The sequence below is a fragment of the Hippichthys cyanospilos genome, chromosome 13 (genome assembly GCF_059441005.1).
Source record: "Hippichthys cyanospilos isolate Australia breed blue-spotted pipefish chromosome 13, RoL_Hcya_1.0, whole genome shotgun sequence".
Classification (NCBI taxonomy): domain Eukaryota; kingdom Metazoa; phylum Chordata; class Actinopteri; order Syngnathiformes; family Syngnathidae; genus Hippichthys; species Hippichthys cyanospilos.
The window spans coordinates 17,692,520-17,715,685 of record NC_142381.1 but is presented as its reverse complement, the minus strand read 5'-3'; the positions used below and the strand labels follow the sequence as shown (position 1 = coordinate 17,715,685).

The window sequence follows — 23,166 nt, the reverse complement described above, 5'->3', positions numbered from 1 at the left end:
TTAGGTTAGAGCAGCAGAGAAGGCCATGCTGGCCCTGATGACGGCCCACCACTGCGAGATATAATGGGTACAATTGTAGCTTTTAGCACGGGCTTGGAGATACACGGCTGAAAAAAATAATCACTGGTGTAGAACATCACCTGTTTTCTCGATCAAGCATTATCTAACTTTAGCTGTTTTTCTTTTCATATTCTTTTCGGAAACCCTCAGTGGCACCTGCCAACACTTGTTCCGTGTCTCCAACAGGTTGTTCCAGAGATAAATGAGCTGTGCCGGGCTTCGTTTATGGACCAATAGGATGGTGTGATACGCACAGGGCTTCTTTTTTTCGTTGCCAGGAAAGTCAAACGTGAGGAAGGCCGGGTGGTGGACGGGATGCGCGTTAAGACGAACCATGCACATTCCAACGAAAACATCATCGATAGGGAAGAGGTGAACCCTGTCGGAGATCTCGTGAAGACGTTTAGCTAGCTGGCCCGAGTACACAACTCCTCCGCCACCAGCATAGATGGGATAAAGTCCACTGTAGAAGCCGCCCGGCACAAAATACTTGGACTTGCGAACTCGATTGGGGAAGGCCGCACCAATGACGTCACCGACCATGAATTCGTTCATGGTGTGTTCCGCATGCGGCTTTTCGAGCTGCTCGTGGAGGTAGCGGATCATGTTTGGCGTGTTGACAAAAACGTCGTCGTCGCCTTTAAACACGAAGCGAGTCGGGCCGCAGTGGCGGGAGAACCAGGTCCAGAATAGAACGTCCTTCAGGGTGAGGTTGAAAAAAGTGTCGCTGAAGTCCCATTGTACGATATCACCATATTGTTGATTTTCCAACTGCAGCAAATCGGACGCGTACCATTGAGAATCTTTAGATTGATCTTTGCCGATCAGGAAAACCCGACGGATGTATCCTCCAACTTCCCGTCTTGGATTACTCTTCCTGAGTGTGGTCACCCAGCCCACTTGGCCCCAAGTCTTTCGGATGGCCTGACGGTTCTTGAAGTTCAGTTCGGTCGACTTGATGGCGAGGAGGAGCAGCGGCGGTTCCGTCTCGTTGTTTGCTCCTGCCCCACAGGTTCCGTTGGACTGGAGGATGACCGGGTAGTTTCTCCGTTTCATGTGTCTCACGAAGTCTCGCATCTGCTGCGGTAGCTGCTCAATTTTCCTCCTCATGGGATTCAAGCTGGTAACCTCCGATAAACTTTTCTTCTGAAGATAATCATAAAAGCTTTTACGCTCAATATTCATCTTGGCATTTTGAGGATTCAAAATTGGGTTGAACTGGCGGTCCAGGGCAAGCTGGAATTGGTTCCAAACAGCTACATCGCGGAGCTTCCAGAACCTTTTTGCCATGGAGGCAAAACTCTTATTTTTAAACCTTCCAGAGGCAACGAAGTAATTACTTTTTGCATTAATGTCCACCTGTGTTGCCGCCCTATTCATGTTGGAACACATCATGATGCCCAGGTAGAGGAACAGGAGGAACAGGCAGATGAACGGGCTGCACACCCAGATCCACCCTCGACGCCAGCTGCGGTGAAACCGTGCCATTCAACTGAAAATGATCGCACAATAGCTGAGTTTGGAGAATTAGTACCAAGTACCAAGCTTTATAAACTTGCTTTCAAAAGCAAAAACTAGGGATGTTCATTATCACTTTTTTCAGTCCCATACTTATCACAGATACCCAGTGCCTGTAGCACCAGTATGTTTGATACACTAAAGTTCTTCAAAAACTGACTGATAATTTAAAAGACAAACTTATATAAATATCCTAATGGAAAAATCTTCCTTAAAACTTTTTCAATATTTTTAATTTACGCTACCTGATTGAAAACAAGAAGGGGGACGATACTGGTGTCAGCTGCCGTCATGGGTACCAATACCATAAATACTCCCTATGGTCATGACAGTTTTATTTGTTGCAAAGCCGGAAAAATACCATTAAGAGGATACGAAAAAACTCCGTGTTCCACAACGCACCTTCGAAAAAAACATTAGCCGGGGACACTGTAACACTGTTTGTTGAAACATACTTGCAAATATGTTAAAATATATTTGTAGGAAAAGTGCTAATGATGGGAAAATGAAGCTTCATGCAGCACATATTTTTTACTCCTCTAGATGGTGCCCTTGGTTTGAAGAGAAAGGAGAAATAGAAATTAAATACATTTCCATTGAAAACCAAGAGCCTTCTCAAAGCGTCAAAATATATAAGTGCTTCACGAAGCTTCATTTGCTAAATGTTCACTTGATTATTTAGTAAATGCAAAAGATAGCATTTTCTCAACAAATGCTAAGTTTTTAGCATATAGCCTACAAGTATGTACGTTCAAACACAGCATGTCTCTTTGAAAAAACATTCTAATGTACTGTAGTTGTTAATGTTTGAACATACTTGCCAGTATGTTCAAATGAGTTTGCTTGTAAAAAAAAAAAAGTGAAAAAAAGCAGCTCCATTCTTCTTTACTAGCTAGCTAGTCACTTTGATTTACAAGCCACCAAAAGGACAGTTACAGAGTTCAAACTAGCTACATTTTGCTGTGATAAAACTTTCCATATTAAGACAAATTAATGGCATTAATTAAATTGATCACATTATAAGGTGACGTGAACCTTTTTTTTTTGGTGTGATGTACTGTAGTTCATGTATGTATCATTTATCAAATGAGAAATTTTTACTACATTAAAAATTCTGTTTGTTCTGCTCACCTCTTTTGGCCCAAGTCCTCTTCCTTCACCAAAACACTTCTGCTAAGCCAAGACAATTAGCTTTCCATGCTTAAGTGATGACTGTTGACCTATGACATCCTTCCAATTTCAGGGAGGAGGTGGAGTAAATTCAAGGCTGCTGGTATGTGCAAAAAGGGGTCCACCCACTCAGAGAGGTAAAGACATGTTGTCTCATTGGGTACAAATGAAGAAGCCAGCAAAACATCACTTAAGAAAAACACATGATAAAGAAGAAAAGAGAAAAAAATAATATTTTAAAAGATTGCTTTCTCCATTGGGATATTTTGCCAAATAGGTAAGATTGAAATAGAAATTGGTTAAATTTTTTGTAATCGTCCCCACCGCCCCCCACCCCCGAAGAACCGGTTTTGCGGCTCTTTCAATGAAAGAGCTACAAAAAGAGCCCCCTTCAGGTTTGACTGGAATTTCAATGAGGTGGGGTGATTGAAATGTTCATATACATTTTTGCCCTATCTGGCTAAGCCCGTTCATTGCTTATCTCGGCAAATAGCAGGGGTCAAGTACCTCGGGCTGTAGCCTCGAGAGAAACATTGAAAATGGTTACAGCAGGTTCTCCAAGTATGTAAAATGTCTGGTTGGAGCAGACCAGTCACTTTTACAGGGTGTGACGCAAGACCTAGCAGCAGGAAACAAAATTAGAGGTGATGGAACTTTTGCCAAATTAGTGCTTACAATATCCATTCATTTATCAGACTTTGAAAGCATTTGTTTTTTATAATACGATGATGAAGCTCAGTAGATGTTTCATGCTGTTAGATACAACTAGCTAGACATCAAACCGAAATAGTTCCGTGGTCTGTGTGTTAAATCATCTCAAGAAATTCTCCAAATAAATAATGCAAAACACTATAAAAATGCTAATGAATATCCTGGTGTAACCCTTTGAGCTATTGTTGTTTGAACATTAATGGTGGAGCAACACATGTAGAGAAATGACAAAATGCATGGGCATAATTCTTTATCCTCTGTAAAAGATTACTAATATTATTGTAGCTTAAAGACGAGTTGTGACCATCTCCATGCAAAAATATTTCAAAGGCATTAAGTTGCACTTGGCTCTTTGCGTACAACATTGGGGTCATCCAAAGGGTCGATTTTGAAATTGTCATCCAAAGGATCGATTTTGAAATTGTCAGGTCGCATTTTCATGATGCTGGTTTTCAGGGAATACCACCATCCTCTCCATGTGTACCAAACGACACCATCATCTGTCAGTGCACTATAGTATCCACCGGGGTAGTTAGTACCTGCCATTGAGATGGGCTGAGTGGCACCTTGGAAAAAACAGAATAAAAACAAAATGGAGATTCTTGGTTATTTTAAATGTGATGATCAGGTACTGTAGTTCCCCAAATATAGGATGCACCTCTATTAAATGTTACCGTGTACTATATAGGACGCACCAAGAGTTTGGGGACAATGTAAAAACTATAGCAAAACAGAATGAATTTCATTGTCCAAAACGCTTCATATTTTCTTGTTTTCATATCCATAAGTACTTATTTAGTATATAAATGTTGCGCATTAAGTGTGTTTCAGATTCCCCACATTGTGAACGGTCAGTCAACGCCTCGCCAGTGTAGCGTTGAATGCGCTCAAAGTACAGCAGACCCCCAGGTTACAGTGTCCCTGGCTTACGTTTTTTTGATGTTGCGATGTGGAATACTGAGTTTTTTCATCCCATTTACTGTATTTTCCCGGCTGTATTTGTGTTGTTTTGTCTTCATCTGCAGGCGTTTTTAGGTAATTGCACTTATTTTCTGTTGCCGTCACATGACGGAGATGCTGGTCTGCTATTGGTCGGCCTCACTTGTTTCAAAATGGTGGAATGGTAAAGCTTTGTTCTATCGCAAGTGGTTACAAAACTGTATTTATAGTGCATTTTACTGTTTAATTCAAAGTTGAATGGGTTAGCCATGGGTCCTGAGATTGCTAGTGATGTTAAAGAGAGAAGTAAGAAGATACATAGCACTTACTATACTATTTTGCTATTTTGGTACCAATTTTTAAAATGTATGTAAAATTTTGATGGGATTCTGGGGTTCTAAACGCATCAGCGATTTAACATTGGTTTGGGTTGCCCGTCATACGACGAATTTGTCTTACGAGCCCAACCGCGGAAAGGATTAATCTCGTAACACAGGGGCCCACTGTAGTGGTTTTTCCGTTTCCTCACGACGACAAATGAATGTGTGTACATGCCAAAAGACCACAATTAATAAACGAGAGAAATGGAATACCTTTTCATCTTCTCCAACCTTGTCACTCATAATTAAATTTTAACAATCAATCACATCATAACTTTTACATGATCTTCTCCGTTTTAGTAGTATTCCCGGGTGTGAGCAAGGATGGACTCTGATATTGGTTCAGTCTGCTCGCTTCTTTTATTGAAAATAATGCCGTAACAAACCTCAGGTCACGAAAATAAATAATCAACCTGATTATTATTAAATGTTTGTCCACAAAAAATAATCTATATTATGTGTCAGATCTGTTCTTAAAAAAACAAAACAAAATCATTATAAATAAATATTTGTCCACAGAAAAATAATTAACATAAAGCGTCATCTTATGGGATCACAGTAGAGATCTGTTAACCAAAATAAATCATGAACTCGATGGGTAATAGAGATGTAGCGTGGGGGAGAATCTGGCTTTTAAAGAAAAGGAAATTGAATAATCGACCAAACATAAAATTTGTTTTCTGAACTTATATCTTCCTGAACCATTCGATTAACTCAATAATTATTTAAAGGATTTTTGCATGTTTGTTTTATTTGAAATCTTGAGTACCCCCTGGACGAACTCCAGGGGTACCTACACCCCTATTTGGCCTTCATTTATGGGAAAAAAAAGTGTGTCTTATATTTGGGGATTTACGGTATTTCAAAACAACAATGTGATAATATTTTTTTTTTTTAAATAAAATGTTAAAAAACACTTTAAATAGCCATCTAGGAGAATATGATTAAGCTATCGCTGCAATACCATATCAGCTAATTTAGAAATGAATGCACTATGAGACGTGCATACTTATTGAAGCACCAGCCTCCTTTATCTTCCTCTGCGCAATTGCCTTGGTAGTTATCGTTGTCCTTGTCATAAGTGCTGAATTGGATACCCTGGTGACCGACACACCAGCCTGGTCATTTCCAGACAGAGCGTCTCCTGTAGGCACCAAAAGTGAGCCTGTAGTACTCCTAGAAAGGACCAAACAGATAATGGAGGGATTTTAACCCATTCAATGCCATAGACAGATATAGACATAAAGACCCATTTTTACTTGACTGCCAGTGAATGAGTTTGAAGGAAGATATGGTTGAAAGGAAGTAAACACCACCACGGAGTGGGCTGCTAATACCGTTTCATCTGCAACTTTGAAGTTCCCGTACTCGGCATGCCGTTGGTTTCCTTCAAAGTCCTCCAGGTAAATCTTTAGTGTGTAATTGACTGGAATAAATGATCAGAAGAAAATACATATATATACTGTATATATACAGAATACAATGATCCCTCATTTTTCACGGTTAATGGGGACTGGAATCCCACCGTGAAAAGTAAAACCTGCAAAGTCGTGCCTCCGTTTTTAATTTTTTTTTTTTTTATGTGAAAAGTCTTCATGTTATACAGATTATTTGAGACAAATATTACTACAGTACGCATATTTACTTCATACTTAAATGATTAAACCTTATACACTGTACTGTAAGGGAGCAGTTATCCCTTTCCTTTGAAGTTTCGCGCAGCTGCGGTCATATTAGCAGCGGCATATATATATATATATATATATATATATATATATATATATATATATATATATATATATATATATATATATATATATATATATATAGATAGATAGATAGATAGATAGATAGATAGATAGATAGATAGATTCTAACTAGCTAATTAGCTAGATACTAACTAGCTAGATAGATAGACACTGATGAGCTAGCTACTCTAGCTAGATATGAGTAATGCAGTCTACTTGTTTCATTATTGAGTCTACAGAGGGAAAAAAAACTTACACACCTGTTAAAAAGTTCTGCTCCATTGATTCTTTTTTGAACGACAATCCAACCACCTCCTTCACTCATATCACAGTAAACTTTGACAGGAACAGGGGCACCATGGGGTTGGATGTTATAGTAACCACTGGATTTAGAGCCGGAACTGTAGAGGTGTGAGCAGTCTGGCAAAACTGTGAAAATAATATCAATATCATAACGATTTAATTATATGTAAGACTTACCAATTTCATATAGTTTTGCATCCTGACCTTCGTGCTGTGTTTTCATTCTTTCATCAATGGTATTTGCTTCACTGTCAGCTCGGTTAAAGCGTAGTGGTCGACAAGGGTGGAAATCTTGTTTTTCAAGCCGACTTTTCAGGAGCTTTTCCTGTACCCTCAGTCTCGTCCGTTCCTCGTCGCGCTGCTCTGTTGCCTGCGCAAGGGTAGGAGAATTGCTGGAATCATTCTCAAAGAATTCCTGCTACAATGGTCAAAGTATAATAAAGTCAAACATTGAATGTCGTGAGACTTACACATAGTGAATGAAAAAAAATTACAAAGATTGTCAAATGAATTCCATGGAGATGGTGAAGTGCCGCCATCCTCTACTGAGTTTGTTACAGATAAAACATAAAACTGCAAAAGTCAGCAAACAAGCAGTGCTTTCTATTTTTTTTTCTTTTTTCACGAATCAAGTCCTTCACACATTCTAGACAAGATTTTATGTTTTTTATTTAATGAGATGTTTAGAAAAGTTCAGCTTCTTTTGCTGCATTTTTGGAAGAGCAGGTTCAAGAATGTTCCTGGATTTGATGAATTTTGGTATCTTAGTGATGCATACTCTGCAATCCTCTTCTTCTTGTTCTGTCAGCTTCTCCTAACGCAAGAGAAGAGTATGTTATTTTTTCGTGACTTATCCAACATCTTCACTTTGAATATTTACCGCTACTATGCGTTGGTTGCTTCTTTTGTGAGATCTCAGGGTCATCCGGTTGAATATCATCAGACTTCTTGTAATAATATTGTTGGTCAGGGGGGCCAAACCTCTGAATTCAAACAAGCGTAAAGTTAGTTAGGTGTCAAACGCAGTGGTATCAACCTTTTTTCAATCATGTACGCCCTGTTTTTAGCCAAATAGCCTCAGCTAGAAAACTAGCTCGCTAATGACAATGCGCATCTTAAGACAAAATATAGGCATAAGATACCGTGCAAATGAGTCACTATAACATAATTTAGCAGTAATAAATATGGTAAATAATACAGTGTATATTTGTGGAGACTGGTGACTAGTTGTGATTTACAATGAATTAAATGGACTGGAGGTGTTTCCCTATCCACTTAATTTGCTCCCAATTTGAAAAGAAAACTGTACAGTTCATCGTCTGCGCAGAATGATTGCGTAAATCCAATTTTACTATTTCTAGAAAACAAGAAAAGCCACAGGTAACAGGAAAAAAGCCTATAAAATACCAAGGAGTCTTCTAAAAATTGTGCTTTTTTGTTTTGCTTTCCAAAAACATTGAAAAGCAGATTTTATTAAAGAATTAAACTGTTTTAAATTGGGTAAATGACGTTCCAAGTTTCTTGGTAAACGACGACACTCTTAGGCCTCACGCGTAACTGCAACCTTGATATAACGCTCTTGGTTTGGTAGATGTTTATTCTATAAGTGCAACTGTGCAAGGGATATATTTTATTCGTCCCGTGTAAATCTTTTTTTTTTTTTTTTATATTAAAAGTAAAATTGAAACCAGTAGGTGCGTCCTTTTAGAACATAGGTGTCGAACCCAAGGCCTGGGGGCCAGATCCGGCCCGCCACATCAATTTATGTGGCCCGCGAAATCCTGAGCAAACTTCCAATTTCTGGTTTAAATACTTAATTTGCAAGTTGTCCTCAACATTTAAAAATTTGGGGGTAAAAATAACAAGCATTTTTTGTTCCCAATATCTCTTTTGAACAGTTTTTACCGGGCCCTTATTTCAAAACTAGTTAGAAGTGTGACAAACACACCTAAAATTGATTTGATTTCACAATTACACCGGCCCCCTGACGAAAATTATAACTACAATGCGGCCCCCGATAAATATGAGTTAGACACCCCTGTTTTAGAACAACCGCTGTTCCGAGCCTTCCACTTTCATCAAATGCCTTCCGACATTAGTCGCCCTATGCTGCATTCGCTGAAAATGGGAATTGTGAATTTTCCGAACCCCGTGGCAATCAAACGCCTCATTTAAATTGTTAATGCACATTTAAGTGGTAACAGAAACAACAACTAGACTTGCTGATACATGAAACCTAGCATGCTAAAATCTCATAGACCCCAATCTGAGTAACGATGCTCAAATCAACGCGAGAGGAAAAAGGAGAGACTTGAGACAGAAAAAAGCGTTCAATGCACCTTGTCTGGCCACATGAAGCTAATGAAAAGAATAGCAGGGAGTCCAACGGTGAAAACGTAGACACCCCACAGCCAGGGGCGCTGATGCGTAGCCAAGAAGAGACTTTCAATGAGGCCGGGCTGCAACAAATATTTAGATTCAACTCTTTATTTCGTACACAGCCCATAAAGCGGCAGATCCCAATGACAGTTTGGTGGCAGAAAGTCAAAGCGCTCAAAACAGACGTCATAATTTTTGTGGTCGTCATTATCATATGGTCATCATCGTCATTGTCGTTTTTGTCATGATTGTTGTCATAATCGTCGTCGTCGTTATCGTCTTTGTCATCAACATCATTGTCGTCGTTGTTACATCGTCATCATCGTCGTTATGGTCATCATTGTCATCATAGTCGTCGTCTTCATGGTCATCATCGTCATCGTCATTATCGTCATCGTGGTCATCGTGCATCATCATTGCCACATCGTCATTGTTGTCGCAGTGGTCATCGTCATCGTCATTATTGTCATCGTTATCGTCTTTGTCGTTAACATCATCGTCGTCAACATCGTCGTTGTGGTCATCCTCGTTGTCATAGTCGTCATCATTGTCGTTATTGTCAAATTGTCATCATCATCTTTGTCGTTAACATCATCGGCGTTATTGTCACTTCGTCAACATAGTCGTTGTGGTCATCGTCGTCATCATAGTCGTCATCATCGTCGTTATCGTCACATCGTTGTCATGATCTTCATCGTTGGCATCATCATTGTCGTCTTCAACATCGTCATCTTCATCATCGTCGTCACATCGTCGTCGTTGTCATTGTTGTCGTCATCAGTATTATCATCGTCATCATCTTCGCCATTGTCACATAGTCCCCATCGTCGTCGTGGTCGTCGTCGTCATTGCCGTTATCCTCATCATCGGCATCATCGTCGTCTTCGTAATCATCATCGTCATCATTGTCATCTTCATCGACAGTCATCATCGCCGTCGTCATCGTTGCCATTGTCGTCATTATCGCCATTGTCTTCGTCATCGTCATATCATCATCATCATCCTTGTTGTGGTCATTGTCATCATAATCGTCATTGTTGCCTTCGTAATCGTTTGTACACAGCACATAAAGCGGTCGATCCTGATTTTCCTATCAGCGCGATGACAATTTGGTGGCAGAAAGTCAAAGTACTCCGAATGATGACTTGCTCTTCAACACTGTAATGTCGGCTTCTTTGAAGCAGGTTTTACCTGTTCTGCAGCAGAAAGTGGGACCACACTGGCTGCTATCAAAACAATGCTAAAATCCATCTGTGAAACATATGAACACACACATCACAACATTTGACCACTAACAGAAATGTGCATAATATTCTGCATTTTATTCATATTCAAATTTTTATGCTTTGTGGTTGTAGTTTGTGGTGCTTTTAAACTGCACTGTAACATGCCAGTTTTTTTCATTTTTTATTTTGTAATTTAACCCTAGAATTACTAGATGAAAAAGTGAAGATAAAAGTACAGTGGCCATTCATACCTGATTTATTAAACTTTGGAACTACATTCAATAACTCCAGAAAATGGATCGTGTAATGTCATGTTTTATTCCTATCAATTGCCTGCCAGAAAATTGCATCAATAATGACAATGTGTATCCATACACAACCAAACAAAATAAAGGCATACAAGGATTTGCAAAGGAGTCACTATAACACAATTTAACCATAAGTTGCTTCAGGTTCCAGTTAATTTACTCTTAATTTGAAAAGAAAAATGTGTTGTTCATTTTAGTACTTTAAGAAGTGTTAAATAACATTCGCTGATACCTTTATAAACCCAGTTAAAATCTTACATACCCCCAGTTGAGAAACACAAATTTTGTCTCATAAATGAAGCAATATAGAGCGTACTATAATGTCGAGTGCACATAAACTGAGTACATGGAAAGAAAAGCAGTAAATAGTGTACAGTGCACATACAGACGCAAAAAGTACATACAAGATGTTTCTGTTTTACTCTTAAGTCTCACACTAGCACAAAGGAGATTTAGGGAAATATTTTTAAACAACAACCAACAACTAATCAAGATAAACTGTTAAAATGAGCAAAAGTACCCCTGAACTCAAGAGGTAACTGTAAGAAATGACAATGCTTTACCTTTTATTCTTTTCTCCCATACACAAACACAATGTTCTAACTATTTTCACACAATTACTTCCTGGAGTCTTCCATGCGTGTTACGTTGGACTTTGGTCAGTGATAATCACTTACTGGAGGAGTATGCAGTGTGTGTACACACGCACACACACGCACACACACGCAAACACTTGTCCTCAAAATTATTCATACCCTTAGAATTTTAGTTTTTTTTGTGTGTCTGTGACAAACTGATTTTTTTTCTTAGTTTGTTTGTGAGTCATATGTGACCAGCAAAGAGACTAATTAAAACAATTCAAGATATTTATTTTAATGTAATATTATTGCTAGATTTCCATGAAGTGTTGTGTTCAAAATGATTCATCCCCCTGTTAATATCACAACAAAAAGGGCCCAAATGTGTACATTTTGATATAAAATGCTTAATATGTCACCAGGTGAATAAAAGCATGTTTTAAAACAAATGTTGAACAAAAGACAAAAAATATATAGTTTTTAGAAGATTATAAATGAAAAAAAAATCTTCCAGTCATACAGACCTTCTGGACATCATCATCATCAAGAAGACAAGGACAATGATGTGAATGTATTAAAATGGTCAAGTCAGAGTCCTGTCCTGAATCCGATCAAAAATTGAGGTGAAACTTGAAGTTGAGAAAGGTGGCTCAGAAAGCCACCAACTTGACCCATCTTGAGGCCTTTGCCTGTGAACAATGGGCCAATATTCTAAGGGAGGAATGCAGAATGCTGGTTGACACACAGAGGAATGGTCTGCGGGTAGTTTTAAAAAACAAAAGCTATGGTATTTGATCATTAATTAAGACATTGGACTAGGGTATGAATAATTTTGAACACAGCATTTTTTTGGTTTTCCATCGATAAAATACCTGGTAGATTTTGCATTTCTTCAATTGTTTGTTGTTTTGATTCTTTTACTTGTTTGTCACATACAACTTGTGAAGACACTTGCATAAATGAAAATTTTGTCAAAACATAAAAATAAAGATATATAGAAATGTGATGTGCGATTGAAAACCACCAAGATGTATTCAAGTTTAGAGTAATACTTTAGAAACACACAGAGAAAACTGGGAATTTTTTCTTCCGGGATTCGTTAAAGCCGAATATTTATTTGGCTTCGCATCCCGCCGCCACCGGAGGCGCTGTCGTTGCCGTCTGTGTCTGACAGAAAACCGCTGCCTGCGGTTACCGTGGTGATGTTGTGTTCGAGGACAGTTATTCGCTGCTTCATTCGGAGCTGAGCAGAGTTGAACTCACTTTGCAGACGTGCCAAACTTGTCTGAAAATGAGATTATATATCCATAACGGATACCGACAGTCTTTTTAAAATACAATATCGCCTTGACTTACAAGTTTAATCCATTCAACCACTCAAACCTTAAATGTCTGTTGAAATTAATAGAAAATTGATGTCTGTTGAAATTAATAGAAAATTGATTCCGGCCATCCTGTGTTCCCCAAAGGAGAAAAAGTAAGAAAAAGTTTTTTTGTTTTTTTTTAGAAAAACATTTTTCTATTCTATTCATTACATTATGAATAGAATATTTGGGGGAAAAAAACGAGTTTGTTGGAACGTCTTGGGCCCTATTTTTGTGAAGTCTAGCATAAAGGTCAGGCAAATTCTATCGAGGCAGGTTTGGCTGGGTGTGGTTTATTTTGCAGATACACACAACCTGCCGTATTTTAAAAAGGGGAGTTTGCGCCGTTGTGGGTGTGAAAACAACCATTCAATGCCAGTAAAAGTGGCTGTTCTCATTCCTTTCAACTGCGGCACAGTCACATCTCACATGATTAAAAATCGACCCAGTGACAGTGACACCTCATACTTTGAAAAACTTCTATGTTGGGGCACTTGTAAGTCAAGGTACGACTGGAACAGCGATAAAGGGTCAATTAACCTGTAGTCGATCCACACTAGTTTCCAACTTCTCCACCTTTTCCTCAAGCTCCTCCCCGGCAGAGACATTGACTTCCTCCAGGAGTCCCTCCTTCCGCAGGATATCCCGCCCCCTTTGCTCCAGTTGGGCCCTGGCATCAGGGAACTCCTGCAATGCATCCATCAGGTCTTGTTTGGAAAGGCAGAAAAGGTCAGAGTAGCCAAGACTGCGAATATTAGCTGTGCGCCGGTTCCCCATCTTGCTGCCGCTGATATTCAGGATGCTGATTTCTCCGAAGCAGCTACCAGCCGTGAGGACGGCTAACTGCGTGGCGCCATCCTCCCCCACCACGGCAAGGCGGCCATCTTTGATTATATACATCTCCTTACCGACATCTCCCTTGAAAAAAAAAATAATAATAATCAAACGTAAGACTTATTTATAGAAAACACATCAATGCCCTGGTCAAACTTTATTTTGAAGTAGAGTGTTGTTTTGCTGGTAACTGCTAATTATGCTAATTAAGAATTCTTAAATGGTTCAATTACATTGACATGTATTATACAGCATCTGATTAATGGTGGCTGCAACGTTAGTGGCTAGCAGTGCTAGCAGTGGTGAGCAGGACTAGATCCTGGCAGGTTTAGCGGCTAGCAGCACTCAATTGCTCCATATAGGCTGGACAGATCTGTTGAACTTCTCAAAGGCACCTAAAACGACTTAACTGACACAGTTGCTGTTCCCTACTGATCACATTTGATCACATTTCACAAATGTCCTATTTTAGCCAGTATAAATCGCTACTATGGTGTTAACATCACTTAGTTTCATAAACTAAATGGTGAGATATTTGTCTAAAATGTCATTAATGTTTCTCGAGAGTAGTCTGTTGCTACGCACAGTTGTCTAAAATTTGTTAGCAGTGTTATGTTATCTAAAAATGAGAAATGTGAATATACAGTATGTATGTATGTAATGTTTGATAAATGTTTTCCTTCAACAAATATGGCCATACCAGTTAGAAAGTAGTATAAGGATCACTTCCTATCATGACAGTTACATGGTCATCACACCAGGATGTTTTTTCGTGTACAGTATACTGCTTTATGAGTCAACAATGACATTTGAAGTGTATCTCTTGAACCATATAGTGTAAATTCCACTTAGGAGAACTCCAGAACTGACCTTTCTACAGATATAATCTCCTGGACTGAAGACCTGCGGTTGAAGTTTGAGCACCAACTCGACCAAGAGACCTGCCTCGCAGTCCTTGAAAATACGCACCTATATATGCACATATACAAGGACAAATATTCGAGCAGTAGGCAGGGGACACCCAACCAATTGCAGGGCACACAGAGACAAACAACCATCCATGCACCGACACAGTATGACACAAATGACACAGTATATAATCATAGTCATCATTGTAGTCAAAATGATCTTTTTTGTCATTGTCTCTTGTCATCATCGTCATCATTATCATTTTTGTCGCCCAAATCATCATTGCCGCCGTCATCATCCTCGTAACCATTGTCGTCATCGTTGTTTTTGTCATCATCGTTGTCATTGTCGAATCGTCGCCGTCATCATTGTAGTTGTCGTCGTTATCATCATTGTCGTCCTTGTCGTTCTTGTCATCGTCATTGTCATTGTTATCATCGTCATCCTTGTCATTGTCGTCGTTCTTGTCATCGTCATTGTCATTTTCAGAATCGTCGTCATCATCATTGTAGTTGTCGTCATTGGCATTATTATGGTCGTCGTTCTTGTCATCGTTCTTGTCATCATCGCCGTTGCCAGTGTCATCATCATTGTCATTGTCTTCATCGTCACCGTCGTGGTCATCGTCATCATCATCATCATCATCATAGTCATGGTCATCATAGTTGTCATTGTCATCTTCGTAATCGTCACCATCAACATTGTAGTGGTCATTATTGTCGTCATGAGTCACCATCATCGTCGTCATCGTCATCCTCATCGTCAATCATCATTGATGTAGTCATCATCATCATCGTTATTGTCGTCTTCGTTGTCATCATCGTCCTTGTATTGTCTTCATCGTTGCTGTCATCATTGTCGTCATCGTCGTTTTCATCATCATCGTCTTCGTCATCTTCATCGTCGTCATCGTCGTGGTCACCATCATCGTCATCTTCGTCATCCTCATCGTCGTCAATGTTGCCATCTTCACATCATCATCATTCTCCTCGTCATCATCATTGTCGTCATCATAGTTGTCGTCTCCATGGTCATCATTGTCATTGTCGTCGTCTTCATCATCGTCATCTTTGCCATTGTCGTCATCATCATCGTCGTCGTCTTTGTGATCGTTGTCACTGACGTCTTCAAGATGAGATGGATACCTTCTTTAGCGTATCCAGATGAACGTTGATAGCAATCTCCGCTCTAAGTTTGCTAGGTAAGCTCCTGAGCACTTCCTGTTCATCGATAGTCTTCTTATTGGTCCAGAGGTAATCAAACCATCGAATGACACGCTGTTCTAGCATCTTGTTGACATGCCTGAAGTGCATGTAGTGTTTGAGAGAATCGACGCGAGCCTGAAATCCCGCTCGCGTGGCATTCATATTGGAGATCATGGCTCCAACATTCCCCACTATGGATGCGAAAATTAGAACACCTACCTGGAAAATGCAACAAATAGCTCAATGATGAACAAATATTACGTTTTTTTTTTTTTTTTTAATGATTTATGATAACCTACCAGGAAGTCAAAAATCAGGAAGAGATACTCCTCATCTCTGACAGGAGGCGGAGTCTCTCCAATGGTAGTTAGCGTCAAAGTGGACCAGTACAAGCAGTAGATGTAACTTCTAGTCAGGGACGCAAATTCTGGATCGGAGGCATTGGGATAAACCCAGGGATCGGAACCCAGTCCCAGGACTTTGGAGAAGCTGTAGTAGCCGCAGGCATTCCAGTGGATGATCACCAGGATGTAGAGCACAAGTTTACAGATACGGAAGGTGTTTGGGTAGCCTGTCCTGGTTTCTGTGCGTTCGAAGAACTCAAAGAGGCGCGGCAGGCGTAGCAGACGATTGAATCGGAGAAGGGGGGTGTGACTGACACCGAAAGTCAAGTACAACAGATCCGTGGGAAGGATGGAACAGATGTCCAATTTGCATTGGAGGGTTCGTATGTAGGTTTCCCTCAAACGGTGGCCATCTTTCACCAGCAGTCCCTGCTCGAGGAAACCTGGGGGAATACACAAAAATATAATTTCTGTAGTTTTGGCATTACTGTATTACCAAATTTTATGACCACTGTTAGGAAATAAGGAGTACCGTAACCCCCCAAAAATAGGACACACATGTATATAGGACTTACAATAAACCCCTGGGGGAAATTTTGACCCAACTCGGCTTTTTGATGTGTGATATCAAAGGAAACGCATACAAAAAAAAAGAAACACCATGAGGATAAAATATTGCATAGATTGTCAAAACATGACGAATTTCAATATACCACACTGCCCTCCCTTGTCAATGATCTCAAATGGGAGGTCGATACTCTATAGGCTTAAAATTTAGCCCATTTTGGGCTTATTGATTGTTATTAAAAATTGGAAATATTGTCAATTCTGGACATATTGAAAACCTAATGTTTATCTTGCATTTCCCCCAATTTTTGCATTAATTCTTTCAACGGCAACCTGCGAACGGGGGATAATTGAAATTTTTGTGTTGACACCCCAAAACCACCGCGTAGCACTTGCGGCCGACTTATGACATTTGCAAGCCTTTCAATGACTCGATGATTGGCTTAGCCTGCCTGGACTCTTATAATGCAAAAGTGCTCAAAAGTCACAATACTCTTATTAGGACATAATAAATATTCCTATTTCAATTTCATTATTATATAAATATACAGCGAAGATACTTTTGCTATTATCGCATTTTTACCATTTTTGTACATAATGGGGGCATAAACAAATGCTTGTTTAATCCCCCAAATTATTTAAAAGTTGAAGAAAACGTGCAAGTTTGGTATCTTAGCCAGAAACTTGAAGTGAAATCTGCATTTCCAGGGCCACATAAAATGATGTTGGGGGCCAGATCTAGCCTCTGGGCCTTGAGTTTGACATCCTGTGCAATAGGGGGGGTACATGGCCGAAAAAAAGTTTCATTTATCGAGAAAAATCATTGACTTCAATGAATAAATTGCTGAAAAAGTCATTAGTTACAGCCCTAAAAAAATGTACATTAAAATGTTGCGCACCTGTGTGGAGACGAACAGCGATGTCCAGGATGTAGACACCATCGCAGATGTAATCCATGACCAGCCATGCCAAAACATTCCTCATCTGGAGCTCATCAAAACAGGCCCTGAAAATTAAAAAAAAAAGAAATATTTCAACATTTTCTAACAGGTGACAAATGACTGACGAAAAATCTGAAATCCTCGATTTTTAACTCATTCACTCCCAGTGACGTATTTTCTTCATTTATTTTTCAAATGTTTTGCTGTAGGGTTGTCAAAAACAGTTTATTAAATAAATATTAAATAAATTATATTATTAAATAAGTTAAATATGTATGCATATATCCATCTTATACCCCTGTGTTCCGGGGTCAGGTCGCAGGGGCAGCAGCTTGAACAAGGAAGCCCAGACTTCCTTCTCCCCAGCCACTTTGTCTAGCTCCTCCGGAAGGATTTCCCAGGTGGATCTCCCAGGTGCTCCCCAGCCAGCCAAGAGACACAGTCCCTCCAGCGTGTCCTGGGTCGTCCCTGGGGCCTCCTTCCTGTGGGACATGTCCGAAACCCCTCACCAGGGAGATGTCCGGGGGGCATCCTAACTAGATGCCCGAACCACCTCAACTGGTTTCTCTCAACGCGGAGGGGCATCGGCTCGACACTGAGCCCCTCCCGGATGACCGAGCTTCTCACCCAAGCTCTAAGGAAGAGCCCAAACACCCTGCGGAGGTTATTGGTTACGGCTGCTTGTATCCAGGATCTTGTTCTTTTGATCACGACCCACAACTTGTGACTATAGGTGAGGGCAGGAAAGTACTGTAGATCGACCGGTAAATAGAGAGCTTCGACTTTCAGCTCAGCGCTTTCTTCACCACGACAGACCGGTCCGCATTACAGAAGACGCCGCACCGATCGGCCTGTCGATCTCCCGTTCCATCTTGTCCTCACTCGTGGACAAGACCCCGAGATACTTGAACTCCTCCACTTAGGGCAGGAACTCAGCCCCGACCCGGAGAGGGCATTGCACCCTTTTCCGACTGAGGACCATGGTTTCAGATTTGGAGGTGATGATCTTCATCCACTTCACACTCGGCTGTGAACCGCTCCAGTGAGAGTTGGAGGTCACAGTCTGAAGAAGGCAACAGCACCACATCATCTGCAAAAAGCAGAGATGCAAGAAGCTGAGGTTCCCAAACCGGACCCCCTCAATGCTTTGGCTGCGCCTAGAAATTCTGTCCATGAAAGTAATGAACAGAATCTGTAAAAAAAGTCAGCCTTGGCGGAGTCCAACCCTCACTAAAAATGAATTCCACTTACTGCCGGAAATGTGAACCAAACTCTGACAACGGTCGGACAGGGACCGAACAGCCCATATCAGGGCATCTGGTACCCCATACTCCCAAAGCTTATCTACCTACACTTATTTACCTATCAAATACTTTAGTTAATTAATTAATTAATTACTTCATTCTGAATTCACCAGCCATTTAAGACCTTCATTACCCCCCCCCCCCCCCAAAAAAAAAAAAATAAAATCAAAAAAGTGTCTGGGATTGAATGCATTGACTATTAAAATAAAATAAAAATACGTCTTTGGGATAAAACGAGCTAACAATTATTTAATTAATTAAGTTTGCAACCTGACAACTAATAGGGTCCAGTTATAAAAGACAGCAGGACCAATCACCATCAGCCAGTTGTAATACACATCATCCGATGGCGATAAGATGATATTATTACACTTGCTCCTAAAAAAGATAGAAAATTTCATAATCAATTATCTAAAAATATTACCCATGGTGTTTTTTGTTGTTTTTTTTTAGCTTACTTTCTTTTCGTGTGTTTCATTTCGCTATCAGTATCGGAGCCATTGCAGCTGTGACTAAAACGGCTGGGCGGGGCGTGGATGTCCAAGTGGGCGGGTCCTCGGAAACGCTCCAGAAAAGAATCAGGCCGCTCTGCCTCCTCGGTAACGCTCTTCTGGGCCCATTCTCTCAAAGTCATCACCATGTTCACTATTCTAATAAAAGAAAATTCTTAAGCAAAAAATACAAATTTACTAGAAAAATCAAAAATATTACTTTCCATGGATCTCATACCTGGAGAGAGCACCTCGACCTTGGTAGGAATTCTGGGAATTTACATCTTTCCTATCAACGCCCGTCATTCTTTGCAGTTCTGAGGACGTGTCGTCACATATGGATTGTCCTCTAAAAAAATACAAATACAGTGACAAAACAGTGAGGACAGTTTCATAATATATTTCTGCCAGCAAGAGACACCTATGAATCTTTTGCAAACATATGAGGACTTCGTCAAAGTTAGGTTGCAGAGGGTTAGGATTAGTGCTAACATTTAGCACGCAAGCTAGCAATGGTGTAGCGGCTTTAGTATGTTTATTTTGGTTGATTAATTACTCTAAAAATAACCATGGAATGCTCTTACTCATTTTGGAGGAAATTTGCTTCATACATCTGTCCTTGAAATAATCACAATATACAAGCAATAACAGTTTTAAAAGCAACAACAGCATTAGCATTTGCAGGCTAAATTTGTTGATTATGTCTGATCAGAATAAAACCATCACTGAATGGGATTTGAATACTTTCAGAACATCACTAGCATTGGGTGGAATCCTCGTATCTTTAAAACGATCACTTTTCAAAGAAACCTTCAAAAAATGGAGAGCATGGCATTGTGAAAGGTAGCAAGCGATTTTCAACACTTTTGATTGGCCATGCCTTTATTCACCTGGTGACATCTTGAAATAGCATTTAGCATTAAAATGTACACATTTGGGACATTTTTGTTGAGATTAACAGGGGTACGAATAATTTTGAACATGACATTTTCTGGAAAGCTATCAATAATATCACATTAAAATTAAGAATGTCATAAATAATGTATTGTTTTCATTCATTTGTTTGTTGGTCACATATGACTCAAAAAACTAAGAAAAAATCATTAGTTTTGTCACAAACACTAAAAAAGTTAATATATATATATATATATATATATATATATATATATTAGTATATGGAGAGAGAGAAAGAGAGAGATATTAAATATACTATAAATGTGAATAAGAACCAATATGAACAATTATACACAGATAAATGCATTAAGGGGTAAAAAAAAATAAATAGAAAGGAAAACAAAGAGGAATAACAATGATTAGAATAAAAAGATGAGGAAGAAGAAAATGAAGAGAATGAGGAAGAAAAAGAGGAAAAAGAAAAGGAAGAGAAAATAAAACCTAAAAATGAATAAGAGAAGGATAAAGAGGAAGTAAAGGAAAAAAAACAGAAGGCAGAAGAAGAGGAAAAAGAAAAAGGAGCAGAAGAATAATAGAGATGAAGATGATGCGGAATAAAAAGAGGGAGAGGAAGAATGGGAAGAGGAGAAGGAAGAAAATGAAGGGAAAGAAGAATAAGAAGAGGAATTAGAGGATGAAGAAGGGAAAAAAGAATAATGATAATAGGAGGATGAGGATGTAGGGGAGGAAGAAGAAGAAGAGGATGAGAAAATAGAGGAAGAAGAGATGGAAATAGAACAGGATGAGGAAGAATAAAAAGGGGATGAGGAAGAATAAAAAGGGGATGAAGAAGAATAAGAAGGGGATGAGGAAGAAAAAGAGGAAGAAGAGTATACGGAGGAAGAAAAAGAGAAGAAGGGGATGCGGAAGAAAAAGAGGAAGAGGGGAGATAGGAAAAGAGAAAGAGGAAGAAAAAGAGGAGGAAGAATAGCAAGAAGAGGATGAGGAAGAAGAGGATGAGGAAGGAAAAGAGGAAGAGAAGGAAGATAACAAGAGGAGGATGAGGAAGGAAAGGAGGAAGAAAAGGAAAAAGAAGAGGATGAGGAAGACTAAGAGAAGCAGATGAAGAAGTGGGTAAGGTCGAAAAAGAAAAAAGGAAGAAGAGAATGAGGAAGAAGAAGAGAGGGAAGAAGACGATGAGGAAGAAAAAGAGGATGATGAAGAGGAAGAAAAATGAAGAAGAGGAAGAAAAAGAGGAAGATGCGGAAGATTAGGAAGAATAAGATGAAGAAGTAGACAAAGGAGAGAAAGAAGAGGAGGAGGAAAAAAAAGAAGAGGAAGAAATAGGAAGAAAGTGGCAAGAAAAAGAGGAATAGAAGGAAGAAGAGGATGAGGAAGAGGAAAAACAAGAGGACAAGGAAGAATAAGAGGAACAAAAGGATGAAGAGGGTAGGGAAGAAAAAGAAGAAGAAAAAAGGAAGAAGAGGATAAGGAGGTAGAGAATGAAGAAGAGGGAAGAAGAAGAGGATAAGGAGGTAGAGAATGAAGAAGAGGGAAGAAGAAGAGGATAAGGAGGTAGAGAAAGAGGGAAGAAGAAGAGGATGTGGAGGAGGAAGAAAAAATGAAGAAGAGGAAGAAAAAGAGGAAGAATAGGAAGAAGATGAAGGAAGAAGGGGGAAAGTGGAAGAAAGAGAGGATGAAGAGGAGGAACAAAAATGAAAAGGAGAAGAATCGAATAGGAGGAAGATGAGCAAGAAAAAGAGGAAGGAGGAAAAGAAGAGGATGAGGAAGAAAAACAGGAGGAGGAAGATGAGGATGAGGAAGACAAAGGGGAAGAAGAAAAGGAAAAATGAAGAATAGGACGAAGGAAAAAGAGGAAGAAGAGGATGGTCAAGAAAAAGAGGATTAATAGGAGGAAAATTAAAAAGAAAAAGTAGAGGAATAAAACCAATATTGCCATATTGCAATATTGCCAAGAGGCAAAATATTCCTGATGAACACACACTTGATCAAAGCTAATCAGAAATGCGCGTGTACGTACAGTACCTGCTAAGAGGGCTGTCGGCACGGTCACTGTCCTCCTCCGCCCATGTTTTCACAGATAACCTGTGCGAATCGGGAACTGGACGCGGCATTCTGTGCGCAAATGCATTTTGTATCATTGCGTCAAACAAATCATAATTATTCACTTAGTCTTCACATTTATCAACGCGCCAACCATGATGTCACAATTTGAACAAATTCCCATTATAAACCATTGATAGCACACATACAAGCATTAACTGGAAAATTGAAGGAAATCCATGCCAATGAACAAGGTCATTAATTTTTGTAGCATCATGCGTCACCATGGAAACCAAATGGCATGGCAACAAGCTTTTTCCCATTAGAAAAAGCTATAAAAGAAGAAACTCTTTCAACAAACCTGCTAAATTTCCTGATGTGGTGTTCAGCTCATGAAGACATGTTCGTCGACTGACGATACCTCTGCATTGAGATCAACTCAACCAAAAAAAAAAAAAAGGTGAACAAGTGAAACATCTAGATGATCACATGACAGTCGAGCTTTGACAAAGGAATCCTTTAAAATGCTAATGGAGTGTGCATGTGTTGCTTTTTACTCATCTGAATTCAAGAGGCTCGTTTCAAGTGGGCCCACAAAGCACAAGTGTGTCTTGTCTCCTGATTACACAGACGTGGACATACACACATAGCCTTCAACTCACCAATAAATGGACGAGCATGTTACTAATAGTTCAAATAAATTCACTTTTTCAGCACACAAGCTCCAATTAATTTGCTGTTGATTTGAAAACCCACCTAAAAAAGTGCAGTGTACAGTAAAATCCCTTTGGTTGAGGGATTACAAGTTTCACGGTCTTCCTACTTTTTTTTTTTTTCTCCTGCTAGTTTTTGTGAACAAGTTACCGGAATTCACGTTGACACTAGCTGCAGTTCCACTTTGAATCACTGGGCGGCGAAACGTTGGTGCC

The 23,166-nt window shown here is 39.6% G+C and overlaps 3 protein-coding genes and 1 pseudogene across 7 annotated transcripts; all 4 read right to left on the bottom strand.

Moving 5' to 3' along the window:
• LOC148414094 (N-acetyllactosaminide beta-1,3-N-acetylglucosaminyltransferase 2-like) lies at positions 1 to 1,548 on the bottom strand. Its single transcript, XM_088432057.1, has 2 exons — positions 169 to 1,548; positions 1 to 51 (listed from the first exon to the last, which is right to left on the bottom strand). Exons 1-2 carry the CDS (start codon positions 1,546 to 1,548, stop codon positions 1 to 3), a joined length of 1,431 nt encoding a protein of 476 aa, XP_088288183.1.
• Positions 1,549 to 3,792: 2,244 nt separating this feature from the next.
• LOC148414093 (fibrinogen-like protein 1) lies at positions 3,793 to 7,368 on the bottom strand (annotated as a pseudogene).
• Positions 7,369 to 7,504: 136 nt separating this feature from the next.
• On the bottom strand, positions 7,505 to 11,385 carry LOC148414092 (calnexin-like). 2 transcript variants are annotated; one of them, XM_088432022.1, is made up of 5 exons: positions 11,306 to 11,385; positions 10,400 to 10,459; positions 9,169 to 9,288; positions 7,710 to 7,812; positions 7,505 to 7,643 (listed from the first exon to the last, which is right to left on the bottom strand). In XM_088432022.1, the coding sequence occupies exons 2-5, from the start codon at positions 10,457 to 10,459 to the stop codon at positions 7,594 to 7,596; spliced, it is 333 nt and encodes a 110-aa protein (XP_088288148.1). In that variant the 5' UTR covers positions 11,306 to 11,385; the 3' UTR covers positions 7,505 to 7,593. The 2 variants fall into 2 exon arrangements, with proteins under 2 accessions (XP_088288148.1, XP_088288149.1); XM_088432023.1 differs by having other exon boundaries at positions 7,571 to 7,640.
• On the bottom strand, positions 10,609 to 22,767 carry LOC148414091 (cyclic nucleotide-gated channel alpha-2-like). 4 transcript variants are annotated; one of them, XM_088432017.1, is made up of 11 exons: positions 22,599 to 22,767; positions 22,220 to 22,309; positions 19,518 to 19,628; positions 19,247 to 19,438; positions 19,059 to 19,166; positions 17,443 to 17,549; positions 15,932 to 16,419; positions 15,573 to 15,851; positions 14,389 to 14,487; positions 13,225 to 13,602; positions 10,609 to 12,605 (listed from the first exon to the last, which is right to left on the bottom strand). In XM_088432017.1, exons 2-11 carry the CDS (start codon positions 22,306 to 22,308, stop codon positions 12,420 to 12,422), a joined length of 2,037 nt encoding a protein of 678 aa, XP_088288143.1. In that variant the 5' UTR covers position 22,309; positions 22,599 to 22,767; the 3' UTR covers positions 10,609 to 12,419. The 4 variants fall into 4 exon arrangements, with proteins under 4 accessions (XP_088288143.1, XP_088288144.1, XP_088288146.1 ...); XM_088432018.1 differs by having other exon boundaries at positions 10,610 to 12,605; positions 22,215 to 22,309; positions 22,599 to 22,757; XM_088432020.1 differs by having other exon boundaries at positions 10,610 to 12,605; positions 19,247 to 19,433; positions 22,215 to 22,309; positions 22,599 to 22,757.
• Between the last annotated feature and the right edge of the window lie 399 nt (positions 22,768 to 23,166).